The sequence below is a fragment of the Carassius gibelio genome, chromosome B3 (assembly GCF_023724105.1).
Source record: "Carassius gibelio isolate Cgi1373 ecotype wild population from Czech Republic chromosome B3, carGib1.2-hapl.c, whole genome shotgun sequence".
Taxonomy (NCBI): domain Eukaryota; kingdom Metazoa; phylum Chordata; class Actinopteri; order Cypriniformes; family Cyprinidae; genus Carassius; species Carassius gibelio.
This window is the reverse complement of record NC_068398.1, coordinates 45,265,531-45,283,106: the sequence shown is the minus strand read 5'-3', so window position 1 is coordinate 45,283,106 and position 17,576 is coordinate 45,265,531. Positions and strand designations below refer to the sequence as shown.

Below are 17,576 nucleotides of genomic sequence, written 5' to 3'. Positions count from 1 at the left end.
AAATAAATGGATGGTGTGACAGGCAATCCTATCAGCTTTAGTTCTGGAACAGTGATTTTAAAGCTTCATGTCATTAAGTCGTCGATGAAGAAAAATGCAAAGACAAAAAAGAATTAAGAGTCCAAAACAGTAAAAGCATAATTCACTCGCAAAACAAATATTAGATGACCGTTTTAGGTTAAACCTTTTGGGTTCTATTGACTTCAATTTGTATGTCCAAAAAACTACAGTTTGTTTAACCACCAACACATCTTTTGAAACTAATTTCTAGCATATCCCCGATTCAACCATTTAGAGTTGGGCGATATGACCAAAATCTTACACTATGACATGAGTAACTTCCCATCACAGTAATGGTGAAATTGTTTTTATTTCTATATCAAGACATTACTTAAAGCCATTTATAACTCACACAGCTTCTTGTATTAATATTTCTCAACACAACACTGCATTTTAAAGTCATAAAAGTACATTTAAATGTCCTTTTTCTCTGATGTCAGCACTTTCATTTAGCCCTGGCACTGATTTATATGCTAGACAAAATAATAAATACAGTATGGCCCAATCTCAACATAAATCATATCTTCCAGCTCTAAAACTGCTCAAAGTTAAAACATTAAGGCATTGCAGACATACCAGTATTACTTTCTAGAAAGCTGCTATGAAACAACTTCAGTATGTGTAGTATGAGAAGGGCTATAGAAATAAATTTGATCTCTTGGATTAGCCACTGTCTAAATGAACCAATGCTTTACCTCTGCCGGTGACCGTGTGTCCATCTTTCAGATTTTTCACTTGGCTCTGGTCAAAGATAAACTGGCAGAAACGATTCGTGACCTCCAAGAATCGTTTTGAAATCTCCTCTGGGTCTAGTGTCTCCAGATAAGAGACATTGTCTGGATGGGTTGGGAATGGGAAGGTGAAGCATTTCCGAGATGGGAAGTATTTGCGAATGCACTCTCTTGGAAGGTTGTAATTGTTCACTTGCATCGAGTTACCTTCAAAAAGAAAAAGGAAAAAAAAAGGACCGTCTTCAGTCTAAATACACAGTTTGACGTTTATTCAAGTGTAGTATAAGTATACCTCTTATAAACTAAAAATAAGAAAGTATATTTTGGCTACTTTTTATTTACTTTGACATTTAATGACATTTAAGTATACTTGACTTATCCTTAGAAAAAGTATAGATTTATTTGAGCTATACTTGTGAAAATGTTTTCATTGTTATACAGAAGGGGGCGCTATTACAAATCTTCTGTACAGAATTCCCAAAACAGTCTTTTTTCAGCTTTATGTTGTTTATTTATTTATTTTTTATGAAACTTACCCACATAAAAGTGTTTATAAAAAAGAATGCATGAAGCTAGAATAAAATGTTTTTGTTTACAAGCAGATACCCTGTTCTTTCTTTAGATGTTTTGTATGTTCAGATAACCATAACAAAATATATACATATTAATGAATAAGGATATAGTAGTATACTTAAAGTATGATGTAAAGTTCACTTAAGGAAAACTTACAAGTATGCTTGCAGTATAAAACTACTAAACTAGTAGTTTACTGAGACTATACTTGTACTAAAGTGTACTTAAAATGCAAGTATTTAGTAAACTATAAGTATATTTTAGTATAGTTGCAAACTTAAAACATAGAGGTAAACTACTGTTATACAACTGTTATACTTAAATTATACTTAAAACTATACTTTTGTATACTAGAAAATGGGCCAATTTAGCCCCAAGGAGTATTAAAATAGTATACTCACAAAGTATACCACTAGTTAATTGATATTTGTATACTTACTCCATAAAGTATACTTAATATATATTTGAACTTTACTTACGTATATTTAATAACATAAATTTGAAGTATACTTCTTTTTGGTATTCGTATTTTTGGTCAGGGCACATAATGAAAACTTTACCAGCAAAGAAACTGCTAGCTTGTTAATGATATACATGTATGATCTTGGGTGTCATTGAAGATAAACACAGAAAGCTGAAATAATTGACTGGAAGCGGCTAGAAATGTTTTGTTTGCTAACAGAATGTAATGCACATGTTGATCCAGCTGCACGGTTTGACAAGGCTGATAATAAAACTTTCATGCTTTAAATATTACCTAGTTTTAGCTTCAGAGCAAACTCTAGGTATTCATCCTCTGTTGCGTCTTTCCCATCGATGTTTAGCTGCAGAGTGAAGTCCCTCACAGCCCAGATGAAGCTAGGGAAGAACTTGACAAACTCTCCGTCATCTACGACTTCATCAGGTGACTTGATCTTGATGTACTCCGTTAGCTCAGTGACGTATCTGTTCAGTGTGAGTCAAAGGACTGTTGAACATTCACTGCAGTAATGTAAACCACGGAGAGCTGTACCAGAGCAATTCTAGCTAATGGCTAATTTACAAAATGGACAAAAGACAACTATAATTTGTAGGTTTACATGGAGTTTTTCTAATATACACATTACTAACCTATTTACCTAAATACTTTGCAAGCTCTCATATCAAACAAACTTCAAACTGAAATATAAATTCTGATCAGAAGGATACTGCAGTTCCTCTATAGCCCTGTTGTCAATAGTTCCTCGGCTGTTCAGGACTAGAGTGCTGCTCAGAAGGACAGCCAAAGAGAAGATCCTGGTGTCATGCACTGAGTCGCCCTGAAACAGACCAGACATGAAGACATGAGACCACAGCCCATAACAGACACACAGTTCCTGATACTGAATGATCTGCGGTTGTGTGATATTTGTTTGGGTTGGGTCAGTCACTAGACCAAGTAAACAAGCATACAGAACATTGTCCATTCAAGCAGGCCACTAGGCCTGGACAACTGACCAACCATCAGACAGAAAGACCTATACATGATAATACATGACAGAACTACTTTAGTTTGTCACCTTGTCCACGTCTCCGAGTCCCTCAGTGTCCAGCAGCACCAGAGTGGTTCCTGGTTTAGTGGGGTGAGGCACGCACCACATCCAGATGCCCTTCGTCTTGGACTCGATTGTGCTGCCCAGTGCAAACCCTGAGAACCACACACCAGAAACCCCACAATGACTTGCATGCACTCATCTGGAGGACACGAGTATTTGGATGACATCAGTGCTGCTGACCTGTTTGCTTCCCTGCCAGTCGATTCATCAGGTAGGACTTCCCAGTTCGGTAGAGACCCACCACGGCCACCACCACCACGGGCTGCTGGATCTGCTCCAGAACCTGCAACGCTGACCGCTGGACACACAGCTTCCCATCGGACGCCGTGTCAATCAAGCACACTGGTTTGTCCATGGCCACTGGAGACCCAAACACATTTCACTTCCTTTAATCAACTGCATTGAGAAATACTCCAATAATCCTGCATTACACAGTACAGTAGCTCCCCACATGAGCATTTCCTCTTTCTGTTCAGGAACTTTGTGTAAAATATGGCTTTAACAACACACTTTCACAGCAAACTACACAAACAGGCTGAGTAAGACACATACTACAGATACAATCTATAACCAGGCTGGGTTTAGCTGATACTGGTTTCTTCTAGAGTAGTGAAATACAAGTTAATCATGTGACATGAAGCTCTAAAAAAACATGAACAGAACATCTATCTAGACAAGTCAGGTATAGAGTTTACTAACACACACACACACACACACACACACACACACACACACTCATTGAGTGCTAAAGTTCAATCACCAACATAAAATCTCAAGTACACCTGGGGGCTGTTGCATAAAAGACGCTTAGAAAAGCAGGGATTAAAATCCAAAACCTTACTTGAAATAACTTAAGAAACCAATCGGGACTAAAGCAGTTTCATAAATCAACATTTTAAATCCTTATTTTTTAATGGAATATTTCATTATTATTATTTTAATTCATGTGCCCTGGTAATCTATAATCAAAACATTAACCTCCCCCCCCTCAAAATGACTCATCGTCTCTTCTGTTCAGTGACGGCTAAATGTTGGGGGAAACCTGAAGCTGATGCTTTACTTTATAGAAATCAATGCATTGACCAGTGCTGACGCAAGTCATGGGGGAGTACACTACCTTTAAAATTGAAAAAAATATTAGGATATTACCACAACATTACTCATAGGACATTGCAAACTTTCTTTTATGAATATGACTTAACCTGATGGAGGATGCACTCAATCACTCAGACAGTCTCTCTCTCTCTCTCTCTCAAGTCCCGCCCTCTCTTTTCAAATGCTGTTTCACTCGGATAGACGACACAGTACAGAAATCGCTACTTCTGTTTCATGCCGAAACAGGCTGCTTAAGAATAAGTGTGCACATCAAATTATCCTGACTCATTCAATCTGGATTGAATTGGTGAGATAGCATGAACTTAATGGAAGAGTGTAAGAGGCTTACGTGAGTGAATGGAACGCGCAATATTTCTGAATTAAACAGGCATTCTGCTACATAATTTTTTGTTGGACATTAAATGTTTTTTCCTACATTAAGTGTATTTTAATAATAGCAGTAACTGTGGATCAAATATACGCTAGCGAATACAGTTGATTTTTTTATTATATCAGATACACTTGGTGTAAGTAACTATAAAGTTCACTCTATTCTGCTCCCAGTTCACCTGCCACTTTGACATTTTGGGATGGAGTATAGGCCAGGTTGCATTTTGTACTGATAAGGTCTAATAACAGTATGTGAGGGAGTCAGTGGTGATATGGATGTGTTCCTGTTGCTCAGTGTTAGAGGAGCTCATCTGAACCTGATAGTTAAACTGCTCCTGACCAGGTTAGTTTCCCAGAATAATATACCACACTCACTGAGCTTGAGCTATAGTCATTTTGATTTATGAAGCCAAAACAAGTGACAATGAGTAAGACTAAAGGAAATAAGCCTGGGTTATCTGGTAAACTAGCTTTATGGAACAGCCCCTGGTCACACATGATCAACTGCAGGAGCAAAAACAAACATGAAGAATCTGCTGCTGTGCTGATGCTGACTGTAAAACACTGAACATTGTATGAGTGCTATAATGATCTGAATGAAAGAAACTCTCTTACCTGTTTGCTTTACTTCACTCCAGTATGATTTCAGTCTGAGTTGTGTTCATGTTTTATCTTCTTGATATTCTACCAGTGTCTCTTAGACACACCCTCCGCTCCAGACTCTGGATGCTGATTGGTCGAGAGTGAGCTAGGGGACGTTCCTGGTCTCTCAGTGTGTCTCTGGTTATTCTCTGTGGCTGATTTGAGTTCCTCCTATCACTCCCAGTTTCACTTTCAAAATCAGAAACATTAAAAACATGTGACTGCAGGTACAAGAAGCTTGGATTGTTTCCAGTATGAGCAACCACATAAAAAGATACGATGCTTTTCTTTGTTGTGGTACAGTATCACACAGATTGGAATGACATCTTGTGTATCTGAGCCTTGAACAACAAAAGCTGACCTGTGATACTCCAGAAATAAGAGGAGTACAGAAGATTGCCATTTTTAACCTGTGAACCTTGTTTCTGATGACACTGAATGGAAATTCCCAAGAACTTCCCCCTCCAGAGTATCAGACACGATGAAAAGAAATGGGAAACTTTAATGTGTACTCATGACCCCATCAGAACTGAATGACACTGACAACACAAGAGTCCAGGGAACTCTTTCATTCATAAACTGTGTACCATAGAATGTGTTGAATCAGTTAAAAAGTCAATGATTGTGACACTATACTGGGCTGGGGTTTATTTTGATTTGTTGGTTAATATTCTAAGGTGTGCAGTTATTTTTCAGGGAAATCGTGGTTAAAGTAGACACACACACACAGCAGTGGACAGCCATTAATGCTGCGGTTCCCCAAGGAGCAGTTGGGGTTCAGTGCCTCAGTCATGGTATTGACCCAACCCAAGACTCAAACCCACAACACTAGGGTTAGGATTTAACTCTCTAACCACTAGGCCACGACTTCCCAAATACAGAGAGACAGAAGGATGCAATTTATGTTTCTTTATTTTTTACAGAAGCCAAACACTGCAACCACAGCTGGTTTTGTGGTAAACCACCTTTTATCTGAGAGCGCCCACTAGTGGTCACACTCCCAAATGAAACTACATTCCCTTAGCCCTGACAACACTAGTCCTTCAACAATTTGGTCACATATATATCAACAGTATTATATGAACATTAGAACAATTTTCTTTCACATTTTATCACATATCCTAATCCTGAATTCAGGTGGACTGCCTCCATCACACTGAGTTCCAGGACTTGTCCAGTGGCTGGGGAACTCACCACTACTCTAAGCAAAGTCTTTCAAGTAACTGGGCATCTTCCTTCTTCTTGTAGACCTTCTAGTTTCAGGCTGCTCCTCTGCCTTTAAAGACTATGATATGGTGTCATCCGATGCTCGTGACAATATCTAGTTTGTTTTCTCTAGTATTAAGACATGAAACATCTTTACAGCATCGCTCCGCTCCTCTGACGCTGGTCGTTCCAGTTCAGTTTCTAATCTAACATGTGCGAACATTTGCTGAACAGCGACCCTGGTCACAGTGTTCACCAGGTCACCGATCTCAGCAGTGTTCATATGGCCATCCTGCACTCATGTGAAACCTTTTCCTCCGACACGCAACTCCTTAATTCCTCGCCACCAATTATGTGATATCTGATGAGGCAGCAGACTAATGTTTCAGAAAAACATGATTTTAAAAGATAATGTTTTAGACAGAGATTTATTTTTGCTGTGGTCAGTAACTCTCAAGTGTGGTCTATCAATACCAGGTGGTATTTTGTACAAATGTTAAACGACTTCGGTATGAATTCACTTTGTACATTGTATTGTACTCATTGTCACAGTTGTGACAGATATAATGTTCTGCATCCAGGCAAGCATTAGTTGAATGTTTCCCCACACACAACACATTCCTCACCCTTGTTTTGGGAGGCTGTGGGTGCAGTGTCTTCATCTTTTCTTTGGAGCGGACGGCTTCTTCCGAATCCTCTTCGTTTGCTCCTGCTCCAGTGCTGCTCTCACCAGAGAGTCTGTGAGGATCGCCGTTGACCTGCAACATTCAAAGTGAGAAAAAGTGTTGTCAACATTTGTATAAATGACCAGGCAGTTATTGCTCACCCTCTGTCCACATGTATAAAGAGATTTCTCCAGACAAAGCAAAAACCAAATGCCACTCGCCTCCTTCTTGATCCTTTCTCGGACCAGCTTTAGGAAAGGGTCGTACAGCTTCGGGACAGAAGTCCTGGAGCTCAGGCCTACAGTAGTGTGCCTGTCGTTCCGGCTTGGGACGTCAAGCAGACATCCTTCATGTTCTTCAGGTGGGACAGCTTAATCAGGTTTTGGAGAAAGGCCAGAAAGTGAGTATCCTGCATCCAGTCTGAGCTATTTGCAGAACCAGCAGAGCCAGTGGGACCATTTTTACTAATTGGTCCTTGAACTTTCTTCTGGAAAAGATGACAGATGAAGTGCGGGGGAATGCAATTGATTTGTGTATTTGCTGCAAGGACAACGGTGACCAATGTCCCCCTCTCCTCAGGGGTCACAGCACCGACCTGACACTTCCCTTTGGTGGCGATTGTTTTATCTGGTATTTGGACTGTTATGGTACCTGAAAATTAATTATAAACACTGATACGCTTCCATTAACAGCAACAAAACCCTCAATGGTTTTTTCGGACTCTGGCCTTGAAGCAAGCATATAAAGCGCTTGCATAGAGCCGTCTTCAGAGCATGTGTTACCTACGGTGGTGAAGTTCGTTTAACTTTGACATTTGTCTGTGTAGCCTTATGTGTAAACACAGTTGTTTTAGCTACAGGTAGTGCCTTTGCCTTCTTTTTTCTCTTATAGTTCAGTATTTTGTTTTGTAGTTGTCTATTATGATATCTCTGTGACAAAAGCAGCTGCATGAAAGCGAAAGTTTGAAACCATCAACTAAAATACTTTCCATCCTTCCATGTTTACAAAATACAAGCGCAGCTGTTTAGAGGTTAATGATGATGCAGAAGTTACCAGTATTTTGGAATTGATGAGTGAAAAGGACGGAATGCTGTTAACTGTTTAAACAGCGCTATGAGGTCATCGAGGTCTGGACCTCGGTATATTTGTCATGTCGATTTTCATGTGTTGCCAGAGCCAGCTATTATTAGTGTTTTTTTACTTGTTTTTTCACTAAATTGAACACTTTAGAAAGTTAATCAAGTAGGAAGTTGCGGTTTAGTGTTAGAAACTGTGAGGAAATCGTATGTTCGAGTCCACACTGTCACATAAAGTTATGCGTGTATTTGTTAAAACTCGTGAATCGGTTGTTTTGTTTCTAAGTTTGATTTTGAAGGTAATGTATTTGATTTTTTGATTAATGTATTATCATTATCATTTGTCCAAGTGCATTTATTAAGATAATCATTTCCTGTGGCAGTAGGGACAAAATAACCCCCTTATATTACTACATTCACACTCATATTGTATCATATTACTTGAATGCAACTGTACACTAAATGTCATTACATTCAATAAAACAAATAAATACAACACACCAGTCTTTTAGGAGAAATATATTTATTATCTATATACATGTTTAGAAAAATGTAGGAAAAGTACTTAATTCAATATAAAATTAAGTATTTTATGTGCATAGTCTGTATAGAATATAAGTACAAAAAAGATATAGAAATATACATCAAAATTTTTGTATTTTACTTAATACTGCTTCCTCTACACATAAACCTTTAATAATAATTTTAAAAATTGTTTAATTTTATTTAATATGTATTATATGTTTCCATATGTATTATAGTGAATTCATATACATACCCAGATATATACCCAAATTTTTATAATAATAATACTATTAACCAATAATAATAGTAATAATACAAGATAAAAAAGTGCACAGTATAATACTTAACATTAAATATGGCTGGAAGATTAAAAAAACAACAGATCCAATCAAGAGAACAAAATTAATGTATCGCAGAAATAAAATGTGTTATCTTCTCATAATCTGTAACCAATGCTCCTTCGTAATTGTTTCTTTATTTGGGCAAAATATTTTGCCTTTTTACTGGCTATGGCCAGTTTCCTGAGTACGAAATTGGCCACACTTTCTGCACGAATTTGCTTTTAATTTTGGTTAAATTCGACCTATTTACAGTTAGCTCTGGCAATTATACCATAATAGTATTTACACATCAGTGACAGTTGACGTTACCTGGTCTATCAAGCGGTAATCATAGGCTAATTTACATAGCCAATCTTGCTATTCGTAAAGTAGAGAAATCCTAAACTGTTTCATTATCAAGATATAAATAACATACCTGAGCAGAGACAATGTGGAATTGGCGGAAAGATGACAAAAATTGACCGTGTGCGGTGATTGGTTTGCCATTTAATTGGACGAGCAAAAATAGAGATCGCAACATGATTGGTTTTTTAAAAGATGGAAGACGGTACGTGCATGATTGGAGTATGAGAAATAGACCTTGCCCTTTCATTGCACGCGGAAGTAGTGCCACTGGTGCTGACTGTCAGATATCGTCTTTTGTAATTTTGACTATCCGAAAATAACACATTTGGTGGGCAATATGTATTTTTGCATGAATGTTAAACAACTGATAAAACGATCCACCCCATAGATATAGTATTAACAAACTCTGAGGCAACAAATAGTGTGTGACTTAAAAATGAGCATCCCTTTAAAAACATTTACATTTCTGTCTCTTTTCAATTGTTAGTGTATGTAATTAGTTGTATTTATAGGGGTTATTATAGCACAGTTCTATAATAAGGGGGTTGTTAGGGTTGCTACTTTTCAAAGCCTGGCAACGGCCATGAACAGTGCATTTTTAAGTTTACCAGTAAAGTTGTCCCAGTTATATTACAGCAATTTACTGGTATTACAGTGTGAAAGAGAATGCTCCAGGAAAACATATTGTCAGTGTCGGTCACAGCGCCTATGAATTGATGTTGTGAATCCAGCAATTATTTATCTACAAATAATAAGCTCTCATTATGACAAGCGTGGTATAAAAGCTTTGTTTTTTAGAGGAGTAATAGGTCAAAGTTAGATCGTGACCATGACTCTGGATGACGTTCGAACCTAAAGCCTTCATTTATGTGGCTTTGTTCGGGTTCGGTGGTTGGTCAAGAATTTCCACAAATTCAATAACATCTAGGCATTGTTTTTTTTCTAAATCTTCAGAGTCTAACCCTCTAATTTCACAGTTTTATTTTATTATCTTTCACTTTTAATCACTGTTTTTGCATCTTTTACTGTGGTAAACATGGGAAGGGAAATTAAAGATTTCATGAAATAAGAATTTGTTCAATTTATTAATTTGTTCCCTTATTTCAGTTAAATGATGGGTTATTTAGGGAACAAAATTAATTAAACATGGACAGTTGCCACAAATTAATAAGTCGTAGGAACGAATTAACAATAGCCTTTCTGTCCTGTTTCTCATTTAGCTCTGTGTGGAAGCTAATTGTGTCTGAGCTGGCTTTGAGAAGGACAGAGAGGATTTTTTTAGGCCTGGACATGGCAGTTTTAGTTTTTCATAGTTGACTCAATTTTTATGTTTTATTGAAAGACAGAGGGGGACTTTAATTTTGCTCTGGCGGCGTGACGTCATAAGGCTGCGCGCTCCCGCGTCTGTTGTGATCTGGCTCGAGTTTGAAGCGTTTAAACTGATAGAAACCGTTCAGTCCATTTGATAGTTTTAAGCGATGCGAGATCTGCTATTGAATGTAACATACTAATGCTTTATCTAACATTAATACACGTTATTTTGTGAGTAAACGCACGTGCACACGAGTAACAGAAAAGGTGAGTCTTATTTCACTCCCCGTGTCTGAATCACTTCATCATCAACACTAATCAGGTCACTTCCAAGTAGTGACGGAGAAACGAAGGTTTTTGGGACTCGATTGAATCAGTTGTTTGTCAAATGATTCAGTGGTTCGAATCTCCGCTCGCAGACGTCACCAGGGGGCTGTTACACATAACAAGTTTAGCAAATAACCCAGGCTTGTTTCAGTTAGTCTGACTTATTGTCACTTGTTTTGGCTTCATAAATCAAAATGACTATAGCTCAAGCTCAGTGAGTGTGGTATATTATTCTGGGAAACTAACCTGGTCAGGAGCAGTTTAACTATCAGGTTCAGATGAGCTCCTCTAACACTGAGCAACAGAAACACATCCATATCACCACTGACTCTCTCACATACTGTTATTAGACCTTATCAGTACAAAAATACAAGCATACAGAAATGCAACTTAAATCAAATAAATAAAAATATAGGCTACAACCAACTGTATTTAATGTATTATGTCCAAGATTTAATGACTTTGTTTAAAGATATATTATTAAACCATGTTTTCATGCTGTGACATGTTGATCAGAAGTTTGTAACTACGCAGCCTTTCTCTCTGGTTTTATGATAGCTAGACTTATGGTTGTTAGTAGAACATTAAAATATAAAATGCTCTTAATGCATTAAAAACTTTAAAAACAAATAGAGATGTTCCGATACCATTTTTTCCCTCCCGATAACGATTCCGATACTCGTGCTTTGGGTATCGACCGATACCGAGTACCGATACCAGTGTGTTAAAAAAAAAGGAAAAGATCATACTATGCCTGCATAACTGTGATATTATCATTGTGGTAAGGTCTGGCTCAGGTTAAACCCTTTGTAAAACATGAATGAATAGAGGAAATGCAAGCCATTTATTTTTAAATAGAACAGTATAACAGTAGTGCAACAGCAACTTAAATAAATATAGGAATAATTTTTTTTTTTTAATTAAACTGCAGCCACAATATTGTAAAATAAAGGCATTTAAATGTTTAAATAGAACAGTATAAAACAGTATTGCAACAACAACTTAACTAAATAAATATAGGAATAATTATTTTTTTTAAATAAAGTGCAGCCACAATATTGTAAAATAAAAAAGGCATTTAAATAGAACAGTATAAAACAGTAGTCCAACAGCAACTTAACTAAATAAATATAGGATTTTTTTTTTTTAATAAAGTGCAGCCACAATATTGTAAAATAAAAAAGGCATTTAAATAGAACAGTATAAAACAGTAGTCCAACAGCAACTTCAATGATTCCTTTAAAAAAAAAAACTTAAAGTGCAGCCATTATGTTATAAAAAGGCATTCAAATCTTCAAATAGTGCAGTATTTAACAATAGTGCAACACCAACCTATAAAGTAAACATAAACAAAAATACAAATCAAAAGAGTAGCAGCTACATATTAAACAAAAAATACTTTACACCAAGTAGGCTACACATTGCAGTAGCATTTAAGCAATTTAGTATTGATCATAATTTCAAGAGCAAAGGCAGATTCTTCTTCAAGAAGATGAGCATTTCTGCCCTCTCTCCTCCTAGCCTGTTCCTTCTTGCATCAATAATGTTGGATGCTACACTGAACAGTCTCTCACTGTCAACACTGGTACAAGGAGCACAGAGAAACTTTGCAGCAGTGGCAGCCAGGGTGGGAAAACGAATTTGGTTGACTCCCCAGTACTGGAATGGGCTGTCTGAGCGTGGGACCGTTTGCTCTGTCAAATATGTCTGTATTTGATTTTGAACTTGTGTGCTAGTGCTACTTGCCCCACGTTCCTCATCATGCTCCTGCAGGATTTCCTCAAACAGGCCTTTCAAGCTGCTCTTTCTGCTGCTGCTGCTGTCTGGCTGTGCTTCCAGACGTGGGGCTTTATGGGGGTTTTCTGGCACTGTCTCTGCTCCCTCAGGTGTGGTCCTGCTCAGTAACGCTGCCTCCATCTTCTCCACCTCTTGGGTCAGAGCATCCTTGGCATTCTTGTTGCTGTCTGCTCCTGTGAAGTATCTAAAAACAATGAAAAATAATAAATAAATGTCTTAATGTGTAAAATAAACATATAAACAACCTCTATAGTAGCTTTTAGTGGTAACATATTAATGCAACAGTAATCAATAATAATGCAATATCTAGTTATCCAAAACACCATTTCAAAATTTTGTTTATAATATAGACATTTAATAAACATATTAGACATACCTGTCTTTGAATCGTGGGTCTAAAAGAGTGGCAACTGCATACAAGGGCTCATTCTCGATGGTCTTGAATCTTTTCTGGACAGCCTCAAGAAGGGTTGTTTTCATGGTTTTTATACCCGTGTCCCCCTCGTTCTCCCGAGCAAGCAGGCGTTTCAGCACTGTGACTGAGGGAATGACTTCAGCTGCAGAAGAGGTGGAGGAGCTAATCTGTCTGATCAGTTCTTCAAATGGTGCCAGAACAATGATGATTTTCTCCAGTAAAGCCCACTGGTAAGATGTAAGGGTCACTGGCAGGTCGTGGTCAGCTCCATATGCTGAAATTGACCGCTTCTGCTCCAGTAAACTTTCGACCATATAGTAGGTACTGTTCCATCGTGTTGCTACGTCTTGGTGCAGACGTTTGGTGGGCATTTGGAGATCTTTTTGAATTTCCTCCAGGCGTGTAGTAGCCAGTGGCGAGTGTTTGAAATGACCGACTATCTTCCTACCATTCGCCAGTGCATCACTCACACTTCTCTGTGACAGTAGTCCTTCATGCACCACCAGCTGGAGAGTGTGGGCGAAGCATCCCAAACTTGCTACATCCATCTCGTCCATGGCTTTCTTCATGTTGCTAGCGTTGTCGCGCAAAACAACATGAACGTTGGACTTGGGGATTTTCCATTTTACTAGCATCTCCTCAATTGCTTCGGCAATTGATGTGCCAGTATGTGACCCTCGGAACTCGTTCGCGTGCAGCACCGCACTTCGAGGGGTAAATGTTGACTCTCTGTCCACCCAGTGTGACGTTAAACTTAGCAAAGACATGGGGCACACGTCGGAGCTCCAAATGTCCGTGGTAAAGCTGATTGCATGCACGTCTTTCAGCATACACAAAATGTGTTCCCTAACTGTCTCGTATAATTTGGGTAGCGCAGTTTCAGAGATATATTTACGACCTGGCAAACAGTACCTTGGCTCCAAATGCTCCATTAAGCGGCGAAATCCAACATTTTCGACGACAGACAGGGGTTGGTCATCCAGGACAATAAACTCCACAATTTTGTCGGTTATCTTTGTTGCTTTTTGGCTGTCTTTGGTGAATTTATCTCGTCGCTGGAAGGCAGTTTCCAGAGTTTGCTGCTGCAGTTCGTCCTTTTTTTTACCCTTAGCTTTGGTGAATTCGTCATGCTCTTTAGTGTGACGTGTCTTCAAATGTTTGATTAAGTTGCTGGTGTTGAAATTTGCAACATTCGTGCCACCCCTCGAAATTCCTTCTTTGCATATGTTGCATTTCGCCGTCTTACTGGTGGGAAAATCCACTGTAAAGTACTGCCAAACTGCCGACATGATGCGTTAACGTTAGCTCTATGGTTAGCTCCTTTTAAGGGAGGAGTCAGGTGGTCAGTTCTTCTTCGCCCCTCGAAAACAACAGTAGCTGCCGATGGCAACACAGCGCAACTGTTTTAAGAGCGGCGAAGAAAAACTGTAAGCTAACGGAGCTAATCAGTAAATAGATTCCTATTTCTAATAAATTATATGGTATCGGATCGGTGCCTGGACTCCAGTACTCGCGGATTCCGATGCCAGCATATTCGGCAGTATCGGAGGCATTTCCGATACTGGTATCGGAATCGGAACAACTCTAAAAACAAATGTAAATAAATAATATAAAACAGACTATATTTTCTACAATGAGAGGAAACACATTAACTAATTTGAGCTCGTAATAAGGGCTGTATTAACCAACTTACATTTGATTTACAGTTACTGCTATTATTAAATTACACGTATATGTAGGTTCAAAATTCTGTCACATTTAATGTCCAACAACAAATAATTTAGCAGAATGCCTACTTTATTCAGTATTACCATGCTTTTGTTCTATTGTGTTCCATCTGTTTAGCGCGCAGCAGAGCTCGTCCACTCCTGCATGACCTTCTAACATTTAGAGATGAAGAATATACATTTGACATGTCCGTTATGCATTGAGGAAAACACAATTTCTCAAATGCGTTAAACTTGACTAATATTCACTGTTTGTGATGGTGGATCAATTTGATCCATGATGGACATTTAAGGGCTGCTTAAGAATAAGTGTGTACGTCAAACTATTCTGACCTGGATTGATTTATGAAGCCAAAACAAGTGACAATAAGTCAGACTAACTGAAATAAGCCTGGGTTATTTGCTAAACTTGTTTTGTGTAACAGCCCCCTGGTGACGTCTGCGAGCGGAGATTCGTTAATTGTAAATGATTTACTGTATATGCATCACAACTAAATATAACTTGTGTGCCTTTATGTATTTGCAGTTTTTGTCTAGTCAGGTGATTTAACTCTGACTCTACTGACTACTGAACCGGTGTGCTGACTACTGAACTAGTGTGCTGACTACTGAACTAGTGTGCCGACTACTGAACTAGTGTGCCGACTACTGAACTAGTGTGCTGACTACTGAACGATTGTGCTGACTACTGAACTAGTGTGCTGACTACTGAACAAGTGTGCCGACTACTGAACTAGTGTGCCGACTACTGAACTAGTGTGCCGACTACTGAACTAGTGTGCCGACTACTGAACGATTGTGCTGAGTACTGAACTAGTGTGCTGATTACTGAACCAGTGTGCTGACTCCCTTACTAGTGTGCTGACTCCCGAACTAGTGTGCTGACTACTGAACTAGTGTGCTGACTCCCTTACTAGTGTGCTGACTACTGAACTAGTTTGCTGACTCCCGAACTAGTGTGCTGACTCCCGAACTAGTGTGCTGACTACTGAACTAGTGTGCTGACTACTGAACTAGTGTGCTGACTACTGAACTAGTTTGAGGACTACTGAACTAGTGTGCTGACTCCCGAACTAGTGTGCTGACTACTGAACTAGTGTGCTGAGTACTGAACGATTGTGCTGACTACTGAACGATTGTGCTGACTACTGAACGATTGTGCTGACGACTGAACTAGTGTGCTGTAGGGCTGGGATAAACGATTATTTTTTAAACGATTAATCTAGCGATAATTTTTTCGATGCATCGATTAATCTAACAATTCATTTTTTCAGACGGATTTGATTTCGATTATCTCCCCATTAATTGACTACTAACAATTTATACATTGATTTACATATCTGAATGAAAAAAAACATGAATTCCTTAACATTGCAATATATGTTTATTGCTCTTACAATTACAAAATAAAAGACTAAGAATGCATTACTTTGCACTTGTATAGAGATAGCATTCAATAAAATCTTGAAGCCTTGAAAACACATAGCTTACTGAAACAAGCTTCCTGAACACATAAGGCCTAGCTTACTGAAAAAAAGTTCTTCTTTCAGATGAAAATAACAACAACTTGATGTCTAGCATTCAATAAAAAGGTCACCCAAAATACTTGTTTAGAGCAATTGAAAGAAAACAGTAACCAATGTAAACCTGAGGGCTTTAAGCTAATACAGAGAGTGCTTTTCCAAAAAAAAAAAAAATTAACAGTGGGAGCTAGGGCTGGGCGATATGGCCAAAATTTCATATCCCGATATAGCTCATTTGATATCCCGATAACGATATACATAACGATATAGCAATTTTTCTGTTAATTCAGTTTATGAATAGTCTATATAAAATTGCAATGTGGAAATGCAGTTTGAAATTATATACAAAACAAATAAAGGTAGTATGTACTAAATATTTATTTTATTTAGAACCTTTTTTTCAAGCAAGACTGTTGGTCATGTTAACACCTTTCATTAAAATATTTCAACCCACTATTATCGACCGTGTATATATGCTTGGCAACAGCAGAAGTGATCTCCTTCCATCTGCGGGAGTTATGGCTATATGGTGTGCCACGGGTAAAAGCCTGTGGAGCCGTTCACATATTTCGTGTTTTGCGCGCTCAAGTTCGTTATATCCAATGTAGGCGCGCGGTCATAATGGAAGCGCAGTGCAATGCGCCCGTTTTTTCCAGGCGCGTCCGCACCGCATCGAGTTAAAAACATTTAAACTTTTTCATCCGTTTTAGGCGTCCATGCAACAGAAGTCGCCCTCTTAGGTACAAGCTCCTCGGTTTGGGTTGGCTGGTCATCTTGTTGAGAATTACCCTGGTCTAAACCGTATCTACTACCGTCTTCCTCCATGTTTGTTTATGTATTGCAGCATGCATGGGCATGCCGTTGCGTGAGGTGCATCTTGACATAACGCCTTATCGTGGTGTAAACGATAGAGCCTTATATAAAACGATAGACATTTTCTATCGTCCAGACGATATATTTCGTCATATCGCCCAGCCCTAGTGGGAGCCAGCAGCCTGTCATGGAGAAAAAAAAAAATCTCTGAATGCTCCACGTGAAACTTTGGCGTTCCGCCCTTTTTCTATCATTTCTAATGATTTTGGTAAATATGCATGAGGGAGACGGAGAGAGAGAGAGAGCAAGACAGCGCTCGTGTAGTTTGAAGACTGTGAGTGCGCGAGCGCGTGTGAAACTTTGGTGTTTCACCCTTTTTATATGTGTTTAATGATTTTTATTAATATGCAGAACGGAGAGAGAGAGAGAGAGAGCAAGAA

General features: G+C 38.5%; 6 protein-coding genes across 8 annotated transcripts in view; 2 read left to right on the top strand and 4 right to left on the bottom strand.

Annotated features, from left to right (window-relative positions):
* LOC127952758 (guanylate-binding protein 1-like) overlaps positions 1-5,151 on the bottom strand; it is a 95,979-nt gene extending 90,828 nt beyond the window's left edge. Inside the window, exon 1 of the mRNA XM_052551471.1 lies at positions 5,039-5,151. The gene's annotated coding sequence lies outside the window, so the exon portion shown is untranslated. The remainder of the gene's footprint in view (positions 1-5,038) is intronic.
* Positions 1-5,162, bottom strand: part of LOC127952759 (guanylate-binding protein 1-like) — a 75,434-nt gene extending 70,272 nt beyond the window's left edge. The window contains exon 1 of the mRNA XM_052551474.1: positions 5,039-5,162. The gene's annotated coding sequence lies outside the window, so the exon portion shown is untranslated. The remainder of the gene's footprint in view (positions 1-5,038) is intronic.
* LOC127952760 (guanylate-binding protein 1-like) overlaps positions 1-17,576 on the bottom strand; it is a 241,602-nt gene that overhangs the window by 3,727 nt on the left and 220,299 nt on the right. Inside the window, exons 1-6 of one of the 2 annotated variants that reach the window (XM_052551476.1) lie at positions 5,039-5,162; positions 3,119-3,298; positions 2,903-3,030; positions 2,553-2,662; positions 2,122-2,309; positions 756-998 (exon numbers count right to left, since the gene is read on the bottom strand). In XM_052551476.1, the coding sequence (XP_052407436.1) occupies positions 756-998; positions 2,122-2,309; positions 2,553-2,662; positions 2,903-3,030; positions 3,119-3,293 (844 nt within the window). In that variant the 5' untranslated portion in view covers positions 3,294-3,298; positions 5,039-5,162. Of the gene's footprint in view, positions 1-755; positions 999-2,121; positions 2,310-2,552; positions 2,663-2,902; positions 3,031-3,118; positions 3,302-5,038; positions 5,163-17,576 lie in introns of those variants that run through there. The other variant, XM_052551477.1, reaches the window with a different exon arrangement.
* The window catches only part of LOC127952767 (gastrula zinc finger protein XlCGF8.2DB-like), a 270,368-nt gene that overhangs the window by 196,149 nt on the left and 56,643 nt on the right, over positions 1-17,576 (top strand). The window contains exon 1 of one of the 2 annotated variants that reach the window (XM_052551496.1): positions 10,656-10,801. The exons of the other annotated variant lie outside the window; for it this stretch is intronic. The gene's annotated coding sequence lies outside the window, so the exon portion shown is untranslated. Of the gene's footprint in view, positions 1-10,655; positions 10,802-17,576 lie in introns of those variants that run through there. 2 annotated transcript variants of the gene reach the window in all.
* Positions 10,656-17,576, top strand: part of LOC127952768 (gastrula zinc finger protein XlCGF8.2DB) — a 24,458-nt gene continuing 17,537 nt past the window's right edge. The window contains exon 1 of the mRNA XM_052551500.1: positions 10,656-10,801. The gene's annotated coding sequence lies outside the window, so the exon portion shown is untranslated. The remainder of the gene's footprint in view (positions 10,802-17,576) is intronic.
* Positions 12,105-13,642, bottom strand: LOC127953058 (zinc finger BED domain-containing protein 4-like). Its single transcript, XM_052551951.1, has 2 exons — positions 13,035-13,642; positions 12,105-12,842 (listed from the first exon to the last, which is right to left on the bottom strand). The coding sequence occupies exons 1-2, from the start codon at positions 13,640-13,642 to the stop codon at positions 12,314-12,316; spliced, it is 1,137 nt and encodes a 378-aa protein (XP_052407911.1). The 3' UTR covers positions 12,105-12,313.